The sequence below is a fragment of the Sitodiplosis mosellana genome, unplaced genomic scaffold (genome assembly GCF_009176505.1).
Source record: "Sitodiplosis mosellana isolate CC-2019 unplaced genomic scaffold, AAFC_SMos_1.0 Smas_scaffold_6226, whole genome shotgun sequence".
Lineage (NCBI taxonomy): Eukaryota > Metazoa > Arthropoda > Insecta > Diptera > Cecidomyiidae > Sitodiplosis > Sitodiplosis mosellana.
Window position 1 is genome coordinate 2,291,392 of NW_022601467.1, and position 20,371 is coordinate 2,311,762.

The 20,371-nt window shown below is 36.3% G+C and overlaps 1 protein-coding gene across 1 annotated transcript in view; it reads left to right on the top strand.

Moving 5' to 3' along the window:
- The first annotated feature begins 1,548 nt into the window (after positions 1–1,548).
- Positions 1,549–20,371, top strand: part of LOC129578528 (mothers against decapentaplegic homolog 6) — a 33,153-nt gene continuing 14,330 nt past the window's right edge. Inside the window, exons 1-3 of the mRNA XM_055467255.1 lie at positions 1,549–5,992; positions 16,390–16,443; positions 19,661–19,729. Coding sequence (XP_055323230.1) covers positions 5,254–5,992; positions 16,390–16,443; positions 19,661–19,729 — 862 coding nt within the window. The 5' untranslated portion in view covers positions 1,549–5,253. The remainder of the gene's footprint in view (positions 5,993–16,389; positions 16,444–19,660; positions 19,730–20,371) is intronic.

Sequence of the window (20,371 nt, forward strand, 5' to 3'; positions counted from 1 at the left end):
ATCCAATTGGCTTATTCGAGGGCTTATTAGTTGCTATAACGTCAAATCTGGTCAAATTAAGCAATTAATAATAAGTTCAGTTGTTATGAAAGAAAAAAGGATTGGCGACGTTTCGTTAATGTGATGTCGCCATCAGGACAAACCAAATCGACTACAAATTGTGAGAATAAACAAACAAGCTAACTGTCGTTTCTATCTTGAATTCCCGCATCGTAAATTCACAAAATGGAAATGTATACAAACGGATTGCAAATTTAATGACCGCTCGCGTAGTATCTATGAAAGCCGGAAACAGAAAGATCCGCGTTGACAGTGCGCTTTTTCCTGTCTGCATACTATGCCTAATATAATGCTAGTAATTAGACTATTTTATGCGAGTGTTTTTGTTCAAGTTTGTACATGTACTTTTATTATTATTTTCATATTTTCGATTGGGAATTATTTGAATGAATGTTCAATTCAATTGGAAGGATATGATGATTTTGGAGGAATATCCACAGAAACAAGATGTCACATCATTTGAATAACATTCGATTTAATGGGATACTTTGCAATCATCTCGTCGCAGATCAGCATGTCATTTTCGTGCATTGCGCAAGCGTTTCGCCGGAGACACCAGTTGAATGCATTTCTCATGGTTGGGCCGGACCTGGGATGGTAATGGTAAAATAGCAATAAAAATTTCACGACACATAAATTGATACGTTATTTCCATTTATGCGATCAATCATCATATATCATCACAGGAATCATGTTTATCATCGGCTGATTTTCGTTTGATTTATGTGTGTGTGCGATCGCTGGTCCGTGTTTCTTGAAAACAAAAGAAGATTTAGATCATATAATATGCATCGTAATTGTAACGACTTTTGCAGATCGGATTTTGCATCATTAATTTTTCGCTATCTTTATTCCGTGTGTTCATTCTAATAACGATAACTCTATCACGACTAAATGAGCCGGCAGTCATTTATGCGTTGATGTCAATTTTCGTTCGTTCGTTCGTTCGTTCGTTTGCGTATTCCTCCATGACTCGAAGGTAGGAAAACGAGCAACATTTAGTAACTTTATTATCAAAAATTAAGATGAAATTGACGAGTCATGCGCATTTTAATGAATTTATCAAGTAAATGGTTAAATCATTGCAGCAGGAAGAAGAAATTATGCAATAATTTTACAGTAAATGATAACTTTTCGTGCATATTTTTTTGTTGTACCGTTTATAGTAATAAATACAACAAAATTTATGCAAAATTATTGGAAATGGGCATCGCATTCGATACGGGATCGCTGTTCTTTTTGGCTGCTTGTTAGCATGTGGTGAAGATATGTTTGTTTGTGTATGGCGCACGTGGTTACTTTGCATTTCTTTTTTTTCTTTTTTTTTTTCATTTTATCAATGAAACTTCCATCTACAAAATCTTACATACAAAAGCGCATTCGCACACCAAATGCACAACAATATACGCGACCAAATGTATGAAAATCCGATATTTTATTTGAATGCATTGTGTTTTTCCTATGCCATGGTTTCCTCAGCCGAATCGAACGACGACGGCGACGGACACGGAGACAGCAACGGCGATTACGACAGCAACAATACCAATTGGCATTCTACTATGTTCAGTTTTTCCCGTACAAACATTATATATACTCGCCTTAAACGAATAAACGAGTAAACGAACAAACGACCGAAAGATAGACACCAACACACACCGTGTGCGAGCAACGATAATGTGGAAAACAGACCTCCATATAAGATCCAGCATAAGCGTGAGCGCAATGCAATGGTGTCGCGACGCACTGACGCACACATATTATACACATACGAATGCCGACAATTCTTTTAAGTGTGCACTAGAGTGGCTTGGATTTTGAATCAGCTTTTTGTCTCGGTTCACTTACTGAACGGCGACAGTTGGAATTGTGTCTGAAATTGAATTTATCATTAATTATGGCAGATGATTCATATTGTGCATAATGTGAAGTAAATGATTGCGTTAAACTTAATTGACCATTGACTTGGACTTTTTTTCTCTGTGTGATGATCCAACTAATTTGGCCGTGACACCCTATTTGTACATGGCTTTAATAATTTAGTGTCTAGACAATGGTGTCGCTTGTCTTGAACGAACCCAACTGATTTCTATTTCACGTAACCAAAACCAACTGAATATTTTGATCCATAGAAAAAAAAAAACTGTATAGGATACTATGTATTGTATAAGAAAATCGGCGATTCCACTATTCAAATCGACCGCAAACGCATTTGATTCTGTTTAAGCTGAAAATAAGGAGAGGAACATTCTGTATTGGATTGCTTTAAAAAAGAAATAACTTTTCCTAAATTTCATTGGCCATGGTGGCATCGTACATTTGCAACAGTTTTCCTACAAATGGGTTCGAAACACCTGCATTCATGAACGTAATTGTGACGAATATCATCGAAAGACACAGCCGAACACACCGACATATGCGCACACAACCTACACAGAATCGTACGAACGAAGACATGCTGCTGATGTTGTTGCCGTCGCCGCTGCTGCTGACATGTGTAGAAAAGGCGAACACACTGAACACCGCCGTGAATACACACATTGATACACAATGAATGGTGAATATTGATACACAGCGGAGTTATTGTGCATGTATACATATAAGAACAGCCGTAACAGCAAACCGTACGAACGGTGCCGTGTGAGTGTTTTAGTGGCGCTAGATCCCACGCTGGTACTCTATCGGCTGGTGTCACAACTAAACGCGCTCACAATACTCTGCTGCTGCTGCTGCTGCTGCTCTTGCTGCTGTTGTTGCTGTTGAAAGATATATTTTTTCGAATGCCCGTACGAGTAATCAGTATGACTTAAGGAATAGAGGAGATAAGAGCGATACGTACGAATGTCGCTGATCAATTTATTTTTATTTTATTCTGTTTTCAAAATTTAATTTCGTTCATTCGTTTTTTACGTATTTTTGTTTTCGTTATTAAATAAAAAAAAACGGTGAACACACGGTAAATTTTAAACATAATCAAGCAAAAGCAAAAGCGAAAACCAAAACCGATAAGTTTTAGGCGTATGCGGCTTACAATTAGGCATTGTTATATGAATATATTTTTGTTTTTAAATTGAAACATCATCAAAGCAACTGAATGAAATTTATGGAAACAAAAGTCATAGGCATATAAACAAGCCCATCGATTAAACGAGGTTATAAATTTACGGGAGCCTGAGAAAAGTCAACGAAACGACGGGCCGCCTGAATTAATCAATAGAAGCCAAAAAAACACTGGACGAAACATTTAATGAAAATGAAAGAATTGTTTATGCTTTAAGTGAAGTTGATTATTCGTTAATGACAACGTTTTGAACCACACTCGAAAATTCCAAGTGATGAGAGACAACGACCAGAGTGACGTTGAACACACTTTTTTGTGCACTGACAAGTAAATAAATGAAATAAATATTGATTCATCGACCATAAACAAAATCGGCCAATTAATCGAGCAAAAAGAGAGAGAGTGTGTGTGTGAGAGAGAACGAAAGACGAGAGGAGCCGAGACAAGACAAAAGCAAGCAAAATTCATGTGAGATCAATAGCCGAATGTACTGAATGCATTCTAATCATTGTGCAATATAAGCGGATAGATATGTGTGCATGAACTAGTTTGACTTGACTGATCACATATGCCGTCGAAATTTGAGCGAAAAACAATCAAAAAATAAATAAATAAAAAAGCAGAAACAGAACAAAATCAAAATCGTCATATCACAATTCAGTTTTGTTACATACCATTTTCACATCGAAGCGAACCGATTTTGAGCAGCGAATTGTTTACGAACACTGTGATTTACTTCGATCGATGATTCTTTGACTATTTGGTGTCGATTAAATTGAATATATACGAAACAATGCGGCGATAACGAAATAGATGCGAATGCTCTCGTCTCATGATTTATTTGAATATATAAAGAAACGGGCATATTTTTGAATAAACTTAGAGAAAAAATCAATCGAAGTGTCTCATTCGATTCGTATTCGGATTTTTCAACAAATCTATTTACTGTGAGAGAAAGAGTGCGCAAACTATCCTCGGTGCTATATAGTGAAAAAGGGAGCAAGAAAAAAAAGGAAACAATTGCTGCTTTGAATGCGAAATTTCAAAAAGAAAAGAAAAATAAAAGTAAAGAACGATCCAAAGCGAAAAAAAAGTCATCATCTACATGTGTGCGTCTACGTTGTAGCATCTCGCACAGAGACTGAAGTAAATCGTGCAGTATTATATATGTTACGCCACGTATGTGAATTCTGAGTGTGAATACGAACATTGTGGTATGGCAGAGCAAAATACAAACGGCAAAAAACACCAACAGTAACAAGAAAACAACAATACTACATATCCGATAGCAAGAGTCCATCGCATACGGTTCGAACAAACGCTGTTCCGTACAATAGCTAAATGTATCTAACTTTTTATGTAAGGAAGTATGCGCACACATCGCGGTTGTGATGATATATAAATGTGCATTGGCTTATGTGTGTGTGCCCGTGCATGTCGTGAGTGCGTAGAATCTCGACGAAAAGAAATTCGGTCTTACTTAAAGACAGCGGCGTTACGCGCAAAATATTGGAATTTGTTTTCTCTCATTTAACATTTTTGTTTTTTGTTTTTATTTTATTTTTCACTGTTCGTTCACTGTGCAAAATCGGAGGAATTTTTAGCGATTGTCTTCTTGCCGATTCGACAACTCGACAATTCGATTTCCAACAACAGCCGTCTCGTCGCTTTCAAACCACATCTAGAAGCGTAGAACTCGCATTATCTATCGCATGAAATGAACCATATCACCGCGAATTGCATTTTGCAAAAATAAACGTAAACATATCAATCGTATTGTGAATATCAAAGTCAAAATCAATATCAATATTTAATAAAAAGAAAAGAAAAGAAAAGAAAAGAAAAGAAAAGAAAAAAATCAAAGAGGAAAATATCAAATTTGTGTGTCCGTGTGAATTCGAAACGATAGCGATTTTGTACCGAAGTCAAGCCAATTACAAAACCAATTCTCATTTTCGAATATATCTATATATATCTTCCCTTCATTACTTTTCTAAAGACTGTCCAAAATTTGCGCGAAAAGAAACAGCAAAATTGATTTCAAATGGTGCATCGCATCAACATTGTGTGTTGCAATCAAACCGACCAACAAATTCAAAGCAAAAAACGTGATTGTGCCGGCGGTGTTGTGTGGTATGAGCGAAAAAATTCTAATAAACAACGAAAGCGAACCAAGTTTACCGTTAAATAATAATTATTGTCAAAGAAATGATAACGAAAATAGTACAATAAAAAATTGTTACCAATGCTGTTCCCCCATGTTCTTTCAACGCAAACGAAATCTGAAACGACTATGGGGTTTAGCCACAACAACAGCCTCAAGTCTGAATCAAGAGCAATTGGATCAACATTCGATGCAGTCGACGACAGCAACGACGATGACGACGACGCATCATCACCATCATCATCATCATCTGCATCACTATCACCAGCATCCAAAATGCAATCCATCATCGCGCTCGTGCAATTCAACGAAATTCGACTATGGGGGTGGTTGTTTGTGTGGCAACTCAAACGGAGATGGAAACAGCAGCGATTGCAGCATCGATTCGTCCGCTCAATACCAATTAAATCCCGCCAATATGCAAACCACAAATCTGTATCAACTATTTTGCGCATTGACCAAAAAACTGAAAGAAGCACAAGTCGAGACCCTATGCCAAGCGGTCAAGTATGGCCAAACAACGAATTGTGTTTTAGTACCGAGACTGTTAATCGAAGGCCAAGATCCGCACGTAATTGCCTGCCGTCTGTGGCGATGGCCCGATCTACGTTATGCAATCGAACTGAAACGGATACCATCGTGCCCAAACGAAACAGATCCCGTCTATGTTTGCTGCAATCCGACACATTGGTTCCGGATTTGTCGAACAGGTACAGTTCTTTTTTGGTTTTATTTTTCTCTTTTCTGTTCTTTGCGTTTTTTTTTTCTTCACATTTTCTTTTTGTACATTCACTTCCCTCATCCCTCCGGACAAGAAAAAAGAGTTACCCAAAATTATTTTTAGAATGGTGCTAACTGCGCTGTGTGTTTGTTTGCCAGTTCATTGACGCACACATCTAGAATCAATTTTGTTTTACTTTCAGTTTGTATTTGTTTCAGTAAATCCTTTTTGCCCAACGTTTAATTTGACATTCGGTTCAGTTTCTCATTTTGAATCCAACATGTTCCATCCTCATCATACATTGTGGCGCTTTCAATCGATTTTATTTGAAAGATGTTTCTCATTCGAAACATTATGACACTAACAAGATCAATGGAATTCGATTTGCATAGGATGAAATAAAAAGAAACGGAAAAAAAGTCAGAGTCCTCGTTATTCACACTTGAAAACGTCTTATGGTTTGTATAGAATTTGTTGCTATATAGTTTTGGGGCCGATGTGTTCATTTTTTTCTTCTTCTTTCTTCTCTCAATTGAAAATCAATTTTCGACTCCGCAAAGCCAAGCGAGCATTCAGACACGAACACTGTACACAAGTTCGTATCACATATTTCGCCAATATACTCCACGATATTGTAGCAAAAGGCAAAAGCCGACACACCGAATACAACAACAACAAAAACTTGGCGCCCGTAGAATGTCGCCTGCCCTATAAAATAAATATACAAAAAAATATGACGCGACTTTTTTTTCGCTTTGCACTGTTGTATATATATATATATATATATATATATGCATACACCGATACGCATTGGTGCTTAATATTTACACACATAGACGACGTAAATTAGCTGCTCCGTGCGCACTTTAGTTTTCGTTGGTATGATACAATGGTGTATTTTAGTTGTGTGGCACACAGTCCGCACGTTTGTTTCTCTCTCTCTCTCTCTCTCTCTCTCTCTCTCTCTCTCACACACACACTCAGCGCCTCTGTCTCTGTGTCGACATTCCATACAACCATTTCGTTTACACATATTTCTAATTAACGAAAACCCATATTCATTCCATATGGTTTTTTGAGAGGTTTTGGCCGAGCAATAACATTGATACCAATCAAATGAACGGTTGAATATATTTGAAATAGATAATTATTCTCGTTTTGGCATCAATTTACAATGACAAAATAGCCAATCGGGCTGGTTTGATCTCGTCCACATATTTGATAAAATGATTTGGTTAACACCTTTGTTTTTGGTCAACAGCAAAATCAATATAAAAACTTTTGACACACAGAGAGAAAACATGGATTGTTTAAACAAACATGTTCTATAAATAATGAATCGACCTGATTGATATATCTATGCTGATCATTTCGGTGCTTCTGAATGAAAACGTAGCCAAATTCTTTGGATGAAATTTTGTGACCAAGCTGACACATTATTATAAACATGATATGTTCAGTCCTCGAACTGTGTAAAAGCTGAAACAATGTCGCAGAGAAAGAGAAAAAAAATGAAGGCAAACAAATGAAAACAAAAAACATTGGACGAACAACCATTCCAAACATTTCGCAATTGCATACGTTTTTAAATCAACAAAAATGATCTTTTTTCGTTGTATTTCGCCTGAATTCACACTTGCTTCACTGTCAGTCATGGCTTTGAAACAGGATTGATGTCGAGAGTTACAAGTGAAGAGTCGTACTCACAACAGCGTCCACCCGAACGAAGTTCAAACCATTTCATTCTAAGCACATCAAAGATCGATGATCGCTTCTTACGAAAATCGGTGTCCAGCACATTTCATAGCAACTCAAAAAACTACGGAAAGAAATAGAGAAACGAAATACTTGAAAAGAAAATGAAATGATACTGAAACCAGAGTATTTCTCAGAAGAAAAAGATGAAAATATAAAGAGTCCAGAGAAATCAACACAGCAACGGCTGAACGGTACCGCAATCGCAACGAAGAATGAATCGATACTCTCACTCATACAAACAAAACCAGCCAGCACACACATATTCTGAGATCTGTTGCATTGAAATCCGAATTCGAGTCTCACTATCTGCTTTCAATCTGTTGGCGTCTTCATAAAAATTATAGTTCTTCGTGATTTACTCTTTGTCTGGCTCTTCTCTTTCTCCTCTCAGTTCATCTCATTTCATTCATTTCCAATATACAATTCTTCTTATTCCCTTCTCCGTCTCCTTCTTCTTCTTCTTTTTCTTTGTCATCTTCTCTCGGTTCGAATAGCATTTTCATTGCTCTCTATCCATCTCTCTCTCAATAACGAGATAGTCTTCTTCTGGACAGAGCACAGAGCAAAAAAAACGCTCGCTTTTGTACAAACGATCGCTCATGTCATCTTATTAATATGCAATCAAAATATGGGAAAACAAACTGCAATGATTTCCATATTGCAACGAAATGGATCTTCGCAATCTGACCGATAGAGAGAAAATTGATTTTGATCAAGGTTTTTTTTGCCTCTTCATTTTATATAATGTTTTGCATTTTATGTTCTGGCTACGTTCATATCAAGTCGATGGGCGCAAATATACACGTTTCACTGATGCCTACTTTATACAGACACAATATACTCTATAGACTGATACGGGCAGTGCATGTGTATAGTCGTCGGTACCGACGTGGAAATACATACACTGTGCGTTGCGTTGGTTTTAAACTCGCGCGCGCACTCTCTCTCACTCCCTCTCTTTCGCTCCTTCTCTCGCTCATTCTGCCTCTTACACTTCGTGCAGATAGTATATGTATTGGGTCGGTGCTATTTGTGTTTGCCTTTATGTTCATAAGTCGAGCCGGCTTTATTTCAATAACATTCTTATGGCGCCTACTATGTAATTTGTATGGAATCTTAATCCATACAAACACATGAACGTTACTATTAATGTTTTATTTTTCCTTCGCTCTCTTTCTACGGCTCTTCGTTTTTTCTCGTCTGCTCCTCGCTTCGTGTTATAATTCAATGTTTTCTCGGCAGTTTTTGTGCTCAAGAATTGGATTTACATTAACCCATTTGACTCATCATGAATTTGGTTCCTTTTTTATGTTTGAGTTTCACTCCCATTTTTCGATTGCACACAGGAATTCACATTCGGGAAAAGAGAGAAGAAAAAGGCATTGAACAAAGACTTTTTTTTTTCAAATACGGGAACAAAAATTAGAATGAAAAAAAAAACAATCATATGTATTATTTAACGGCGGTAGAATACTGAGCGGAAGAGAATCAGTTTTAGTCGATTTTATGTATTGTGAGAACGAAATGAATATTTAAAATTTTGATAATGCGCTGAATTGTCTGATTGAATTGGATTTCTTGTTGCATTTCAAGGTCATTCATTTTTCGCACCAACAGAACCCGAACAAATGTGTCCTGTTTTTGAAATAGCAGCGAAAATACGTTTGAGCGAGCGAAAGTTGAAACCTCAAATAGATTATATTAAACGTTTACATAGCAGACGGTATGAAAGCCACAAGAATGGAGCAAATATTTGGTTTTTGAGGCACTAAACGAAAATATGTGTGTAAATTTTGATTTTGTCTACCAACGAAAAACGAAAATATAATACATTTGATAGTGACGATAGAAGCGTGAATAGCAGTAGTGGTAACAATAGCAAGAAATAGCTTTGTATAACTAATTATATTCATAAACAACATTAAGACTTATTGCTGGCGCCAGGAAATGGGCACGCGCAACGAGTAATTTTAGCAAAATTGAATAAATAGCAAGAATCAAACAAACAAACAAATGAAACGCTGTATACATGTTGCAATGTGCATACTTTCAAATGTGTATACTCCAAGCGAAAAGGTACTCAACGCTTGCCAGCTTGCCAGCTCGCTACCTTGTGTATGAGTGTGTGTTTGTATTTTCGTTTCAATTTGAATACTTTCGTTTTGAGCACACATACACTAAATAGTGCTCACACACAAAAAAGCTTGCACGGCAAGGCTCTCTCTCTCCGTCGCTCAATAGAAAATGCTTCGTGTAGTTCCCGTTCACGAAGAACATCTATTATTGTTTCTGTTGCACAGCGCACTGGTGTCGGTAAAAAAAAAGCCCAAATACTCGTCTTGAAATTCGTTTAGCTGAAAATGAATGCGAAGGGTCCCCAATTGATGGCATTAAGTATATACATTGAAGAATATTGTTAATGATCACACCCCATTATCTTAATCGTTGGACATTTTTTAATTTGCTCGGCAATTGTAATTGACAATCGATAATTTGATTTGGCTTTGTCTCGATCAAGAGCATTGCGATATTGGATCGCAGATGTTTTGTGAAATGTTTTACATAAATTTTGAAATGGTCTTTGCATGAAACAACGGCAACATACAATTACGAATAATTATAATTAGCGTCTTGTGTCACCGGTTTCATTGTGCGGTTTGTTTTACTTTTTCTTAGCGAATTATTGGTTGAGTGTCGACCAATGGACAATTCGGTTTAGCCGTTTAATTTTCAACTCAAATTGTTCCTTTCTTTTGTCTCAACTTCTCGCAGTGCGATATCAATAACGACCTAATTACGATGGAAATGGTAAATAGTTATTTCATGTTCATTTTGATGCTAGCCGCCGTGCTCAACCATAATTTCAGAGTAATCTAGAAATGAGCGCTTTTCGCCAGTTAGAAAACAAGCTCGCAAAAGCGAAAGACCATTTGGAATTGTACTCTACAATTGATTAATGATACAGTTGAGCCGTAAATTAAATATGATTAAAGAGCTGTTTGCTCTCACTTCAGCTTAATAATCAGGTGGTAATTTTTGTTTGATTAGCTGTTCACATGCGCGCGCGATATATGCGAGTGCTACTGATGTTGCTTCTACGGCTGTTGTGTTGTTGCTGTTGCTATTTGTTGTTGTCACTTTTTTCTCTCAATCTCTCTCTCCATTTATATATATATGTGGCCGAAGTGTAGCTGGCTAATGGTTTTGCATTTGTAAACGACTCTCAACGTGAAGCTCAGAACCATACATACAAATCATTATTCAAAAACCATCTAATCCAGTTTTGAATACAAAAAGTGAGACCAATGCGAAGAAACAAGTCATTTAGTCGCACAGACAGTCAGAAATCGCGCTAAGTATACGTATTCGGGAACTCGAATACTATCGCACAAAGGGGATTATTCCTCATTTGTTGTATAATTTGGGCAGTTTGGATTCTAACATGTTCTCATCCAGACGTAAAAAGCGATCAAACAGAGATAGCGATAAAAACATGGAACAGAAAGTAATAACCTGCTTTTGATTCATCATTCGGCTGGTGCGTGTGTATGTGTGCTTTTGGTGAATCTGATTTGTCAATGGATTTGGCATTATGTGTGTTGCACGCGCATTTCAAACACCACAAAACCGACACAACACGAATACTCTTCCAGCTCAATATCATTGGCAAACGGGTACCTTCAACCGATTGACAAACGTGCGATTGACTTAAGTGCAATCGAAAAACCAACCAATCGAAATCAAAGAGTATTTTGTTGTTGTTATCGAATGTGTCAACTATTAACGACTTAACGCAATAGAATCCGTTGTGACTGAAACCATCACGGTGTCATTGCTGGTGATCATTTTAAGCTGGGACTATTATGTTAATACAGGAATATACACATAGACAAAGCACTTGAATGGTCGACGGTGTCAATTTTCGATGGATCAAGTCAAATGTTAATCCAAATAGGTTGAGTTGACCACTACTCATTTCCATGCGAAATCCATCCAATACAGAGAGCCCCTTTAGTCGTTTGATTTATTGTATTCATTCAGAAAAAAAAAACAGAAATAATGGAAAACTACAAAATCGTATGCCAAAAACTTTATGTGAACATTTATATTTTTATGAATGTTGTATCTATCTCCCTCTTCCCCTTCTCTCGCTCTCTCTCGTTCTATCCCTATCTCATTTTCGTTCAGCTCATCAGTTCGATAGAAGTTGTGCGTTTCGGATAGCAAAAGCCCATGTTGACACTCATTACATGCTAGAGATCGATATTATAAATGCTAAAACGATATGATTAAAATGATGATATCAGAATCTCAAGCGATTCTTGAATTTTTATAAGCTTAGTGTTTAAACAAGATCAAAAATACGATCGACTGATTCATTCAGAAAATCATGTTCAATGCTACACCATGTGTGTTGAATTCTTCTTTGTAACATTTTCGTGCATTTGTATTCTTTGCGATGTCCATTTACAAAACTCGATGTGATTTTTGATAGACAAAAAAATACTTATTTTTATGAGATGCTCAAAAATAAATTTTCCTGTCGATCTGTATGGTGTACAAATTATGTATGAAAGATGCTTGTGTTTTTTTTTCTCTCATGCGCGCTCTCAAACGTTTTTACTATTTGTACACTTTTAGAAGCAACGTAGTAATATTTTTGCGGAGAAGACATCGATTCATTCGGATTGCGTAGGCTAAACACACTTTGTATGTTAAACACATTCGAGCGTTTGCCATATGTGTGTGTGTGTGTATGTGAATGAGAAACATCAGAGGGAAACGAAAACGTCGATCGATTTTTGCCTTATATTTGCGTCGCGAATATAAACATAATCGATTCACATTTGATTTATGGAATGCTCACTGTGTTTGTATGTGTTATTCTTTCACACCAGTTTGCGTAACGGTTCCGATATACAAAAAAAAAAATGCCGAGTGTGATCTAACGATCACATTTGTTCAACCAATCAAAATGTTCGTCATTTCAGTTTGTGAACACGCATCAGCAACAGCAACAGCAACATAAACAACCAAAAAGCGCAACGGTTTTCATAGAAAATAGACAAGAATCGAAAGTCAACGAAAATAGATTTCCCATTCGAAATACATTTGAGATCGATCATTCTGTGTAATTACTTGAAACGCTCAGAAGAAAAAGCCAAAAGAAAGAAACAAACCATAGTAGCACGTAAAACAAAAATTTTCAATGAAGCTACACAGATTGTTTATGCTGTGGATCACATTAAAAAGAACAAACATCAACAAATTAAATAGTGGAGCATCGATTTGAAATCGATAAACATGCAATGCATGTTTCAAGTTGAAATCTCGTTCAATAAAGACACACACACACACACACACACACATCCACACAAAGAATACGACAGCGGTGACGGGAAAAAAGATATTAATTACGATGGCGTTTGCTGACGAAAGATCCTCTCCTTAATCCTTATCTGTTATATTTGGTTTATGCTATGGTCAAACTCTACTTGGAATTGAAGACTTCAATAAAGTCTGTTCGGTTTTTGTGTGTTTTTTTTTCTTCATCGTCGACTTTTGTGTTCCACCATTTCTGTCGATGTTGGTTTTTATTTGTTCTTTGAACATTTTTTTTTCGTTCATTTTCCGTTCACGGCCACTATCTGTGCAAACAGAAACAAAGAGAAAAAGGTAGAAAAAAAAATTGAAGAAAAATCCGAATAAGCACACAAACAATTCACAAGAATCGCATACACAAGCTTGCCAAACAAGCCAAAACAAACAGGAATGAATAGGCCAGTAAAAAAAATGGAAAAAAACACCAACAATAGCAACGACAAAATGACCAGAAAAAAAGGGAAGAGAAGAAAAAGAAGAAGAATGGCGCAGCCAAGAGCAACCGTTGAATTGAAAACTTTTACAAGATGTTCAACTTTTCATCTCTTCATTTCTCTTCTCTTCAGTGTAGATCGTACATGCTCATACTCTATTTAAACCTCTAAATACAAATATGTATATACATTGCGCACGTTTTGGTTATATTATAAATCCATTAGCCTGATGTATTTCTGTCTTCTACTCTCAGTGTGCCTTCTTTTTTTTGTCGAAGCCCATACAAGAAAAATCGGAGAGCCAACGAGCGAACGAACGTAGAAAAAGGAAAACCGGCGAAATGTTTAAGTTATCTTTTGTCCGATATCCACTCCTCTTGGAATCGCATCATTCTCTTCGACTGTTTGACTTTTTTCTTTCATGTGGCGTTTACATTCCTATTTGATTTCTGGAAATGAAAGAAAAAAAGTCCCATTCGATCATTTTTTTTCTTCTTTTTCTTCTTCGTTTAACAAAAGAGCAATGTGTGTGGAGTTACAAAAGCATGACATACCAATGCACGTTCATACACAAAAAGACCACAGAGAGAACCATATACATGTAAGCGATACGGAAATTGAGGTTCTTTGCGGACCTAATGTATAAGTGAAATGCATGTATCTCGGTATGATGAAGAATCGAATACGTTCGGTCACTCGTTTGGCTTTTAATTTCCGTGTGGACAAAATAAATTTACAGATGATGACTGTCAAATGCAATGAAATGACAATCAGTTACTTGATTTTACCATTTTAAAGTTCACTTTTGCACAAATTTTTTCGACTGCCAATAGAATCGGCCAGATTCTTTCGTTTGTTTTCTTTTTTTTCAAATTCATAAACTAATTTCACATGTGTGTGTTCTTGTTTTGATCTTTCGCCATCTCCCAATCAAAAACCAATTGGTTTACGGTGAATAAAAATCAAGAATCAAATGCACGGCTACTAATCCAACGATCAAATGATCATAAACGCAATGCACATTAAAGATGTGACATTTCATATAAATAGTACACAGTAAATGTCCATTCGAAGTTGGAATTGAAATTGGAATTGTATACATGCTTCGTTGCTGTGACTTAACGTATATACATTCCATGTCTTAGTCCATTACATGTATATCGGTTGTGCTGGTTCTTGTTCTCGTTGTCTCGATTTGAAGTCTCGGTCTTTTTTTTCGTTGGTTCTTTTTTTTTTCTTCATATAAATTGCTTAATTGGTTTTCTAAAATCGAAATGCGGTGGACAAACGGAGATGAAAAGGAGGGAGTGTACATGAACAGGGAACAAAAACAGGTTATCATACAATTTATCAAAAGCTAAGCGTAACCAATGACAAGGGCCACATATTGGCAATGCGCTCGAAAATGCAGATCGATTGAAATGAATGTGCGTCGTTTATCTCTATTTTTTCCCGACTGTGAGTGCAGACATTTTGAAAATAGCAAAGTGTAAACGCCCGAAATGCAAAAAATTACAAAGAACCGACTAACAGTGTAGTTAAATAGTAGTTATTCAATAAATGGTCATTCTTTGTGACCATTAAATGACCATTTGATTCAACATGCGACCGAACGAATTGCGTGCTTCACCATTCATATCATTCATTCCTTCCGTTCGCCATGCAATTTCCATCGACTCTATGCCTCTGTCGATTGGATTGACTAGACGATGAAAAAAACGGCAATGATTCAGCAAGCAATGGAAATGAGTGGAAATGAAGTTACCTTCTCGTGATCATAGAATGCGACCAATATAAATTACACGAAAAGATTAGCAGCACATAGATCGTCTTTTAAGCATATCACTTTGTGTCACATATAGCATAATATGTGTGTGTTTGCGCGTAACTGAAATGGTACGTTGAGCTTGGAAATCATCTAGGTTGTTCACTGTGTGATGTTCAAAATTCCACTTGGGTTCGCATGGTCATGCCATTTAGTTTAATCTAACGTTTGCGTTAAAAAATTTTATAATAAACATATGTGTGCTTCCCGTCTAAGCTGTTTTGATGTTTGTCGTTCGGATTTGTCTCTCTGCCATATATGAATAAGCGTTAATACATGGAACATGCTCAACCAAGCCAAGCAATTTGATAACGATTTTTTTTTTCGTTAATCCGAGTAAAGTTCTTTTTATGGTCTCATCTTCCGGTCAGGATTTTTCGTCGACAAGAGAACGCACGAGAAAGAGAGTGAGAGAGAGAGATAGATGATGTGTGTTTGTGTATATCTTGCATGTGCCCATTTCTAATTTCTACTATTGCTTCTTGCATGGGTGTGTGTTGGTATCATGTCAGTCATGAAAAAAAAATTGTAATAAAAAGTTTTATAGTTTATCTACCGTTTCTTAAATACCGACCGGATAGATGTATTGTGTCTCTGACACTGTGAATTTCTGTTGTGATCTTTTTTATTAATCATCTTGTCGAAAATTTACATTTTTTTTTCTTCAAAGATGTCTTCTCATTTTATCTCTATTATACACACTCTCTTTTGCTTTTTCCCTTGGTTGTGTTCATCATTTTCCTATTCTATAAATCCGATTGGCATTTCGCAAATAAATCACAAGGTATTTACAACATTCAACAGCCATGGTTGCGCATACATGAATTGGTGGCTTACTGTCGAATATATTCAGAATTATGACAACGGCCAAACGGTCGACTTTTAACGGTTACACTTCATTAATAAAACCGATACAATCGGAAATGTTTATGATTAAATTAATAATAGTAAGCATATGTTTTTTTCTGTTCCTTTTCATATTTACAGATTCACCTCCACCTCCTTACTCACAATTTGCCATGGAAAGACTGAAACCCGAAGGTAAGTTCTATACTATAATAGACAATGTATATTGTACACTGTCTGCACGTATTGTGTGCCAGTTTAATATTGAATCGCACCATACGAATAAGAGAAAGAAAGGGAAAGAAAAAAAAAATAAAAAAAAATAAGTCAAAAGAGGCAATTATCAAGGAGTTATTGTCACTGATCTATAAATTTTCTGTTAATTTTCGATAAAGCTGAAACGAATTGAATAACAAAATTAAAAACAATAAAATGGAACAAAAACAGACAGAACAGAAAATAAGTAGAGACGAGTTAAGATAAAGTGACGCCATTAAATTGGTTTTTGGGAATGTTTTTTTTTATTCTTCCTTCGTCTATATGAAATTACGCAGACATCGACGATTCGACTTGAACAGTCTCGCCTATTAACCTAGACGTAAAAGATTCAAGAATATGTGTTTTATTTTATTTCAACTTTCCGTTGATGTTTCAGTTCACAGAGAATGAGAAACATATAAAATGCGGCTAAAAACGTAACAGACTCATTTGGATTTAATATGAATTTAAGCGAGTTTGTATGAGTTTGATCGATTATTTGGATATTTTCATGAGTGAAATGTTTTCTATCGAATCTTCAATGCCCACATTTACATATGTTTGTAGTCTGCTATCAGACACTGTCCGATTTCATTGTTCTTTTTAGTTGCTAGTCGCCTTCAATTCAGCTAATAATAGCTGTCGAATGAACCGAAACACCAAGAAAATGGGAAGGCGGCAATCAAGTGCGATGTAAAAAAGAAACCTAATCACAAAATTTTTAAAACGGCGCTGGCGCTTACGAATGCATTTACATGTGTGCGGCGAGCTGAAGTGCAATGGTAATGCGGTTTCACTGCTTACATCACATAGCATTTGAAACACTTACACACCAAACAAAAATACATAGACACGAAAACGATGAAAGGTGCTGCATGAAAAGAGATTTATGCCACAAATCGAAAAATGACTGTAAATAATACTGTAATGTGCAGGCTATCCGATGTGCTCACATGTTGACGCAACGTACATAGAGAAAAAAAAGGAAACGAAACAGGCAAAATCCATAGTCGGTTTTTGAGCATTGCTTTTCTGTCTTTTCTCTCATCGTTTTGTTATCGTCTTGCTGTCGTCGACGATAGTTTTTATTCTCCTTTGTTTGCGTATCGTCGTCTTGATTTCGATTCGTTTATTTCTTCTGTCTTTTTCTCTCCTATGCCATTCACTATGTAGTTTCGAATGCACTTGAAAAAAATAATCAGAAGGAAATAAGGTAGACCTGTCCAATCGTATCCATATGTCTTTGTGGCTGGATTGTGTGTCGCGACTTTAGCCGTTTTATTTTGAAATATCATGTAAGGGCTATTCCTTTCTACATTGTTTATTTGAGATAAACAATAAACATGACCCTCCATCCTGATAAGCCTACGTTTCATTGGCGGCGCCTCGTAGCAAATATGACACACATTCCTCTCTCTCTCTCTCTCTCTCTCTCTCTCTCGTCCTTTACCTCACTTCAATTATTGTTTGTTGTATTGTTTGGCCATAGCGCTGAACAGGTATACACAGAGTGAAATACCCTACGAAAATGATTTCATTCACAAAAACCAATTTCTCCTATGTCAATACATCACTCTAACCGATACACCAATAAATATATGGATCCTTATAGAATTTCTAGTTCGAGGTTTTTCGCTTGCGGTTGATTCGATCGTTTAGTGATTGGTTTCTTCAAAAATAACCACTTTATGACTGTTACAATCTAAAATTGAAAAGGTGAATCAAGCATTTTTTTGTGCTATGGCACTGGCATTAAAAATATGAAAAAATGCATCGCAATCACAATGTTGCAACCGCCGCTGAACTCGATGAGACAGTGTATCGATTGTGTACTGTGTATTTTTGCTTATTCGCCATTTTTTTCTCCTTTTTTTGTTTATTTAATTTTACTACATATATCACTGTCTGCAACCGTGTGAAACTCGCTTAGTAAATAAAGCAAAAGGTGAATGCACTGCGCACATTTATTGACGCATAAATATACAAATATAGTTTATTGTTTCAATTTATCGAAAAAATGTTGTTGTTGCCTTTTGCGTCAAGCGAGCGATAAGTCATTTCAATATGTATCGATGAACAAACGCAACTCTCTAACAGACTGACTGCGTATGATTGCAAGTACATTTGTCTACTATCGGACAGAAAGAACGACACCAACAACGATGTCTGCAAATTTGCATATTGATGATCTTCATTTGAACTTGAATTTGTTCCTTTTTTCTACCTTTTATTCCTTTTTTTACGAAGTGTCCACGTATTTTTCCATAAAAGCCAGGAATCCCAAATGAAAGTTTATGGGAATTTGGTTTTTGCATGCCAAAAGAAATTTATTGCCATAAATTGCACTAAGTAGACCGATTCACCAGTGAAAAATGTCATTTTCGCAAAACATCATTTAGATAAGCAAAGTAGCTCAATCAATCTGAAGCAACAGCTACAGAAAATGAAAAGAATGATATTGATGCGCTTGGAAAACAATGTACACATAATTAGTGTCGAATCTTTCCGATATGTGGCTTTCATTCACTTTTTGATCAGGCGCTCATGAAGACAGTAACAAAATTCGCTACTGATTGTTTAGAATAGTAAGCGGCCAGAAGCAAGAGACCATGAATAAGAGAAAGAAAAAAAGAGAGCATTGATTGCTATTTTATGCACACTCGATTGCTTCACTGCGGCTCCAATACACTTTGCAAAACGTTAACTGGATGATCAATTAAAATGCGGTGCATTTATTTTATGTCAAACTGGTCGGCGTGAACATGTAATATATATGTTGTTACATCAAAACGACTGGTTTCACGAATACAAGCGTTGCACCAGTGCTCGTGCTTTCCATGGTACAATAAATGTTTGAAATACAGCACATTTGTTTGAAGCATGGTGACAAATAGGATTGTGATAGATTATCCCATTTTATGTATGCGAAATCATTCGATTTGCACATTTTACAGAAGAGAGCTCTTTGGGGTTACTATCTTCACGTAAGCCAAATTGAACTGTTGAAAATCTCAAGCGAGTTCAGTGTTTCTGAGAAATAAAATTCCGCATTTCCTTGACTTATGACAAACATTTTTCGGCGAATGAGCTTTGAGTCAGAAAATATTTTTCGAAGTGGATTTCTCTAAACAGTTTCTTTTATCTCAATTTTCAGATCGTACCAGCGAAGAGCGTGTGCGTGATCCTAGCATTTTTCCAGGGTCACTTAGTACCGATGGTGAAGGTAAGATATCACATGCATGATACATTTTATATATTGATTCGAAAGCATGAATGATTTTTGTTTCTGCAATGCATCGTTCCGAAAAAAAGAATGCTTTACGATTGAATTGACGGAGAGGAGTGTTGGGACTGAACAAAACGCATCCGTTGGTTTAATTAATGCTCCATGGTTATTAGTTCGATGCAATTACAAAGCCATTTGATGTTATCGAACAATCAGAAAAACGAAGAAAAAAAAACCAACCGCAAAATGATTTCGGTTTGTCGGCCGATGTCGTAGAACAAATCGATTTTTAATGATGTAATAGGCAGCAGCGCAGTGCAAGTCGGTCAGGTCATTTGGTCAATTTTAGGTGTATTTTGTACAATACGAACAGTACACACGACTCAGAAATCAAAGACATGGAATTTTCATTCATCATTGAGCACCGTGCATTCTCTTTTATGGAACATAAATTTTGCCATGTCGCGAACTTTTTGCTCGACAGATCGCCAGAAGCGTTTTTATTCGCAATTTTTTTTCTTCGTTCATTGTAATTTCATGAATTTTTCCCACCGCAATAATAAAAAAACAATCTAACGGGTTTTCGATTTTAAAAGCCACACATACAATTCTTACTGTAAATATAAAGTTTTTAATTGA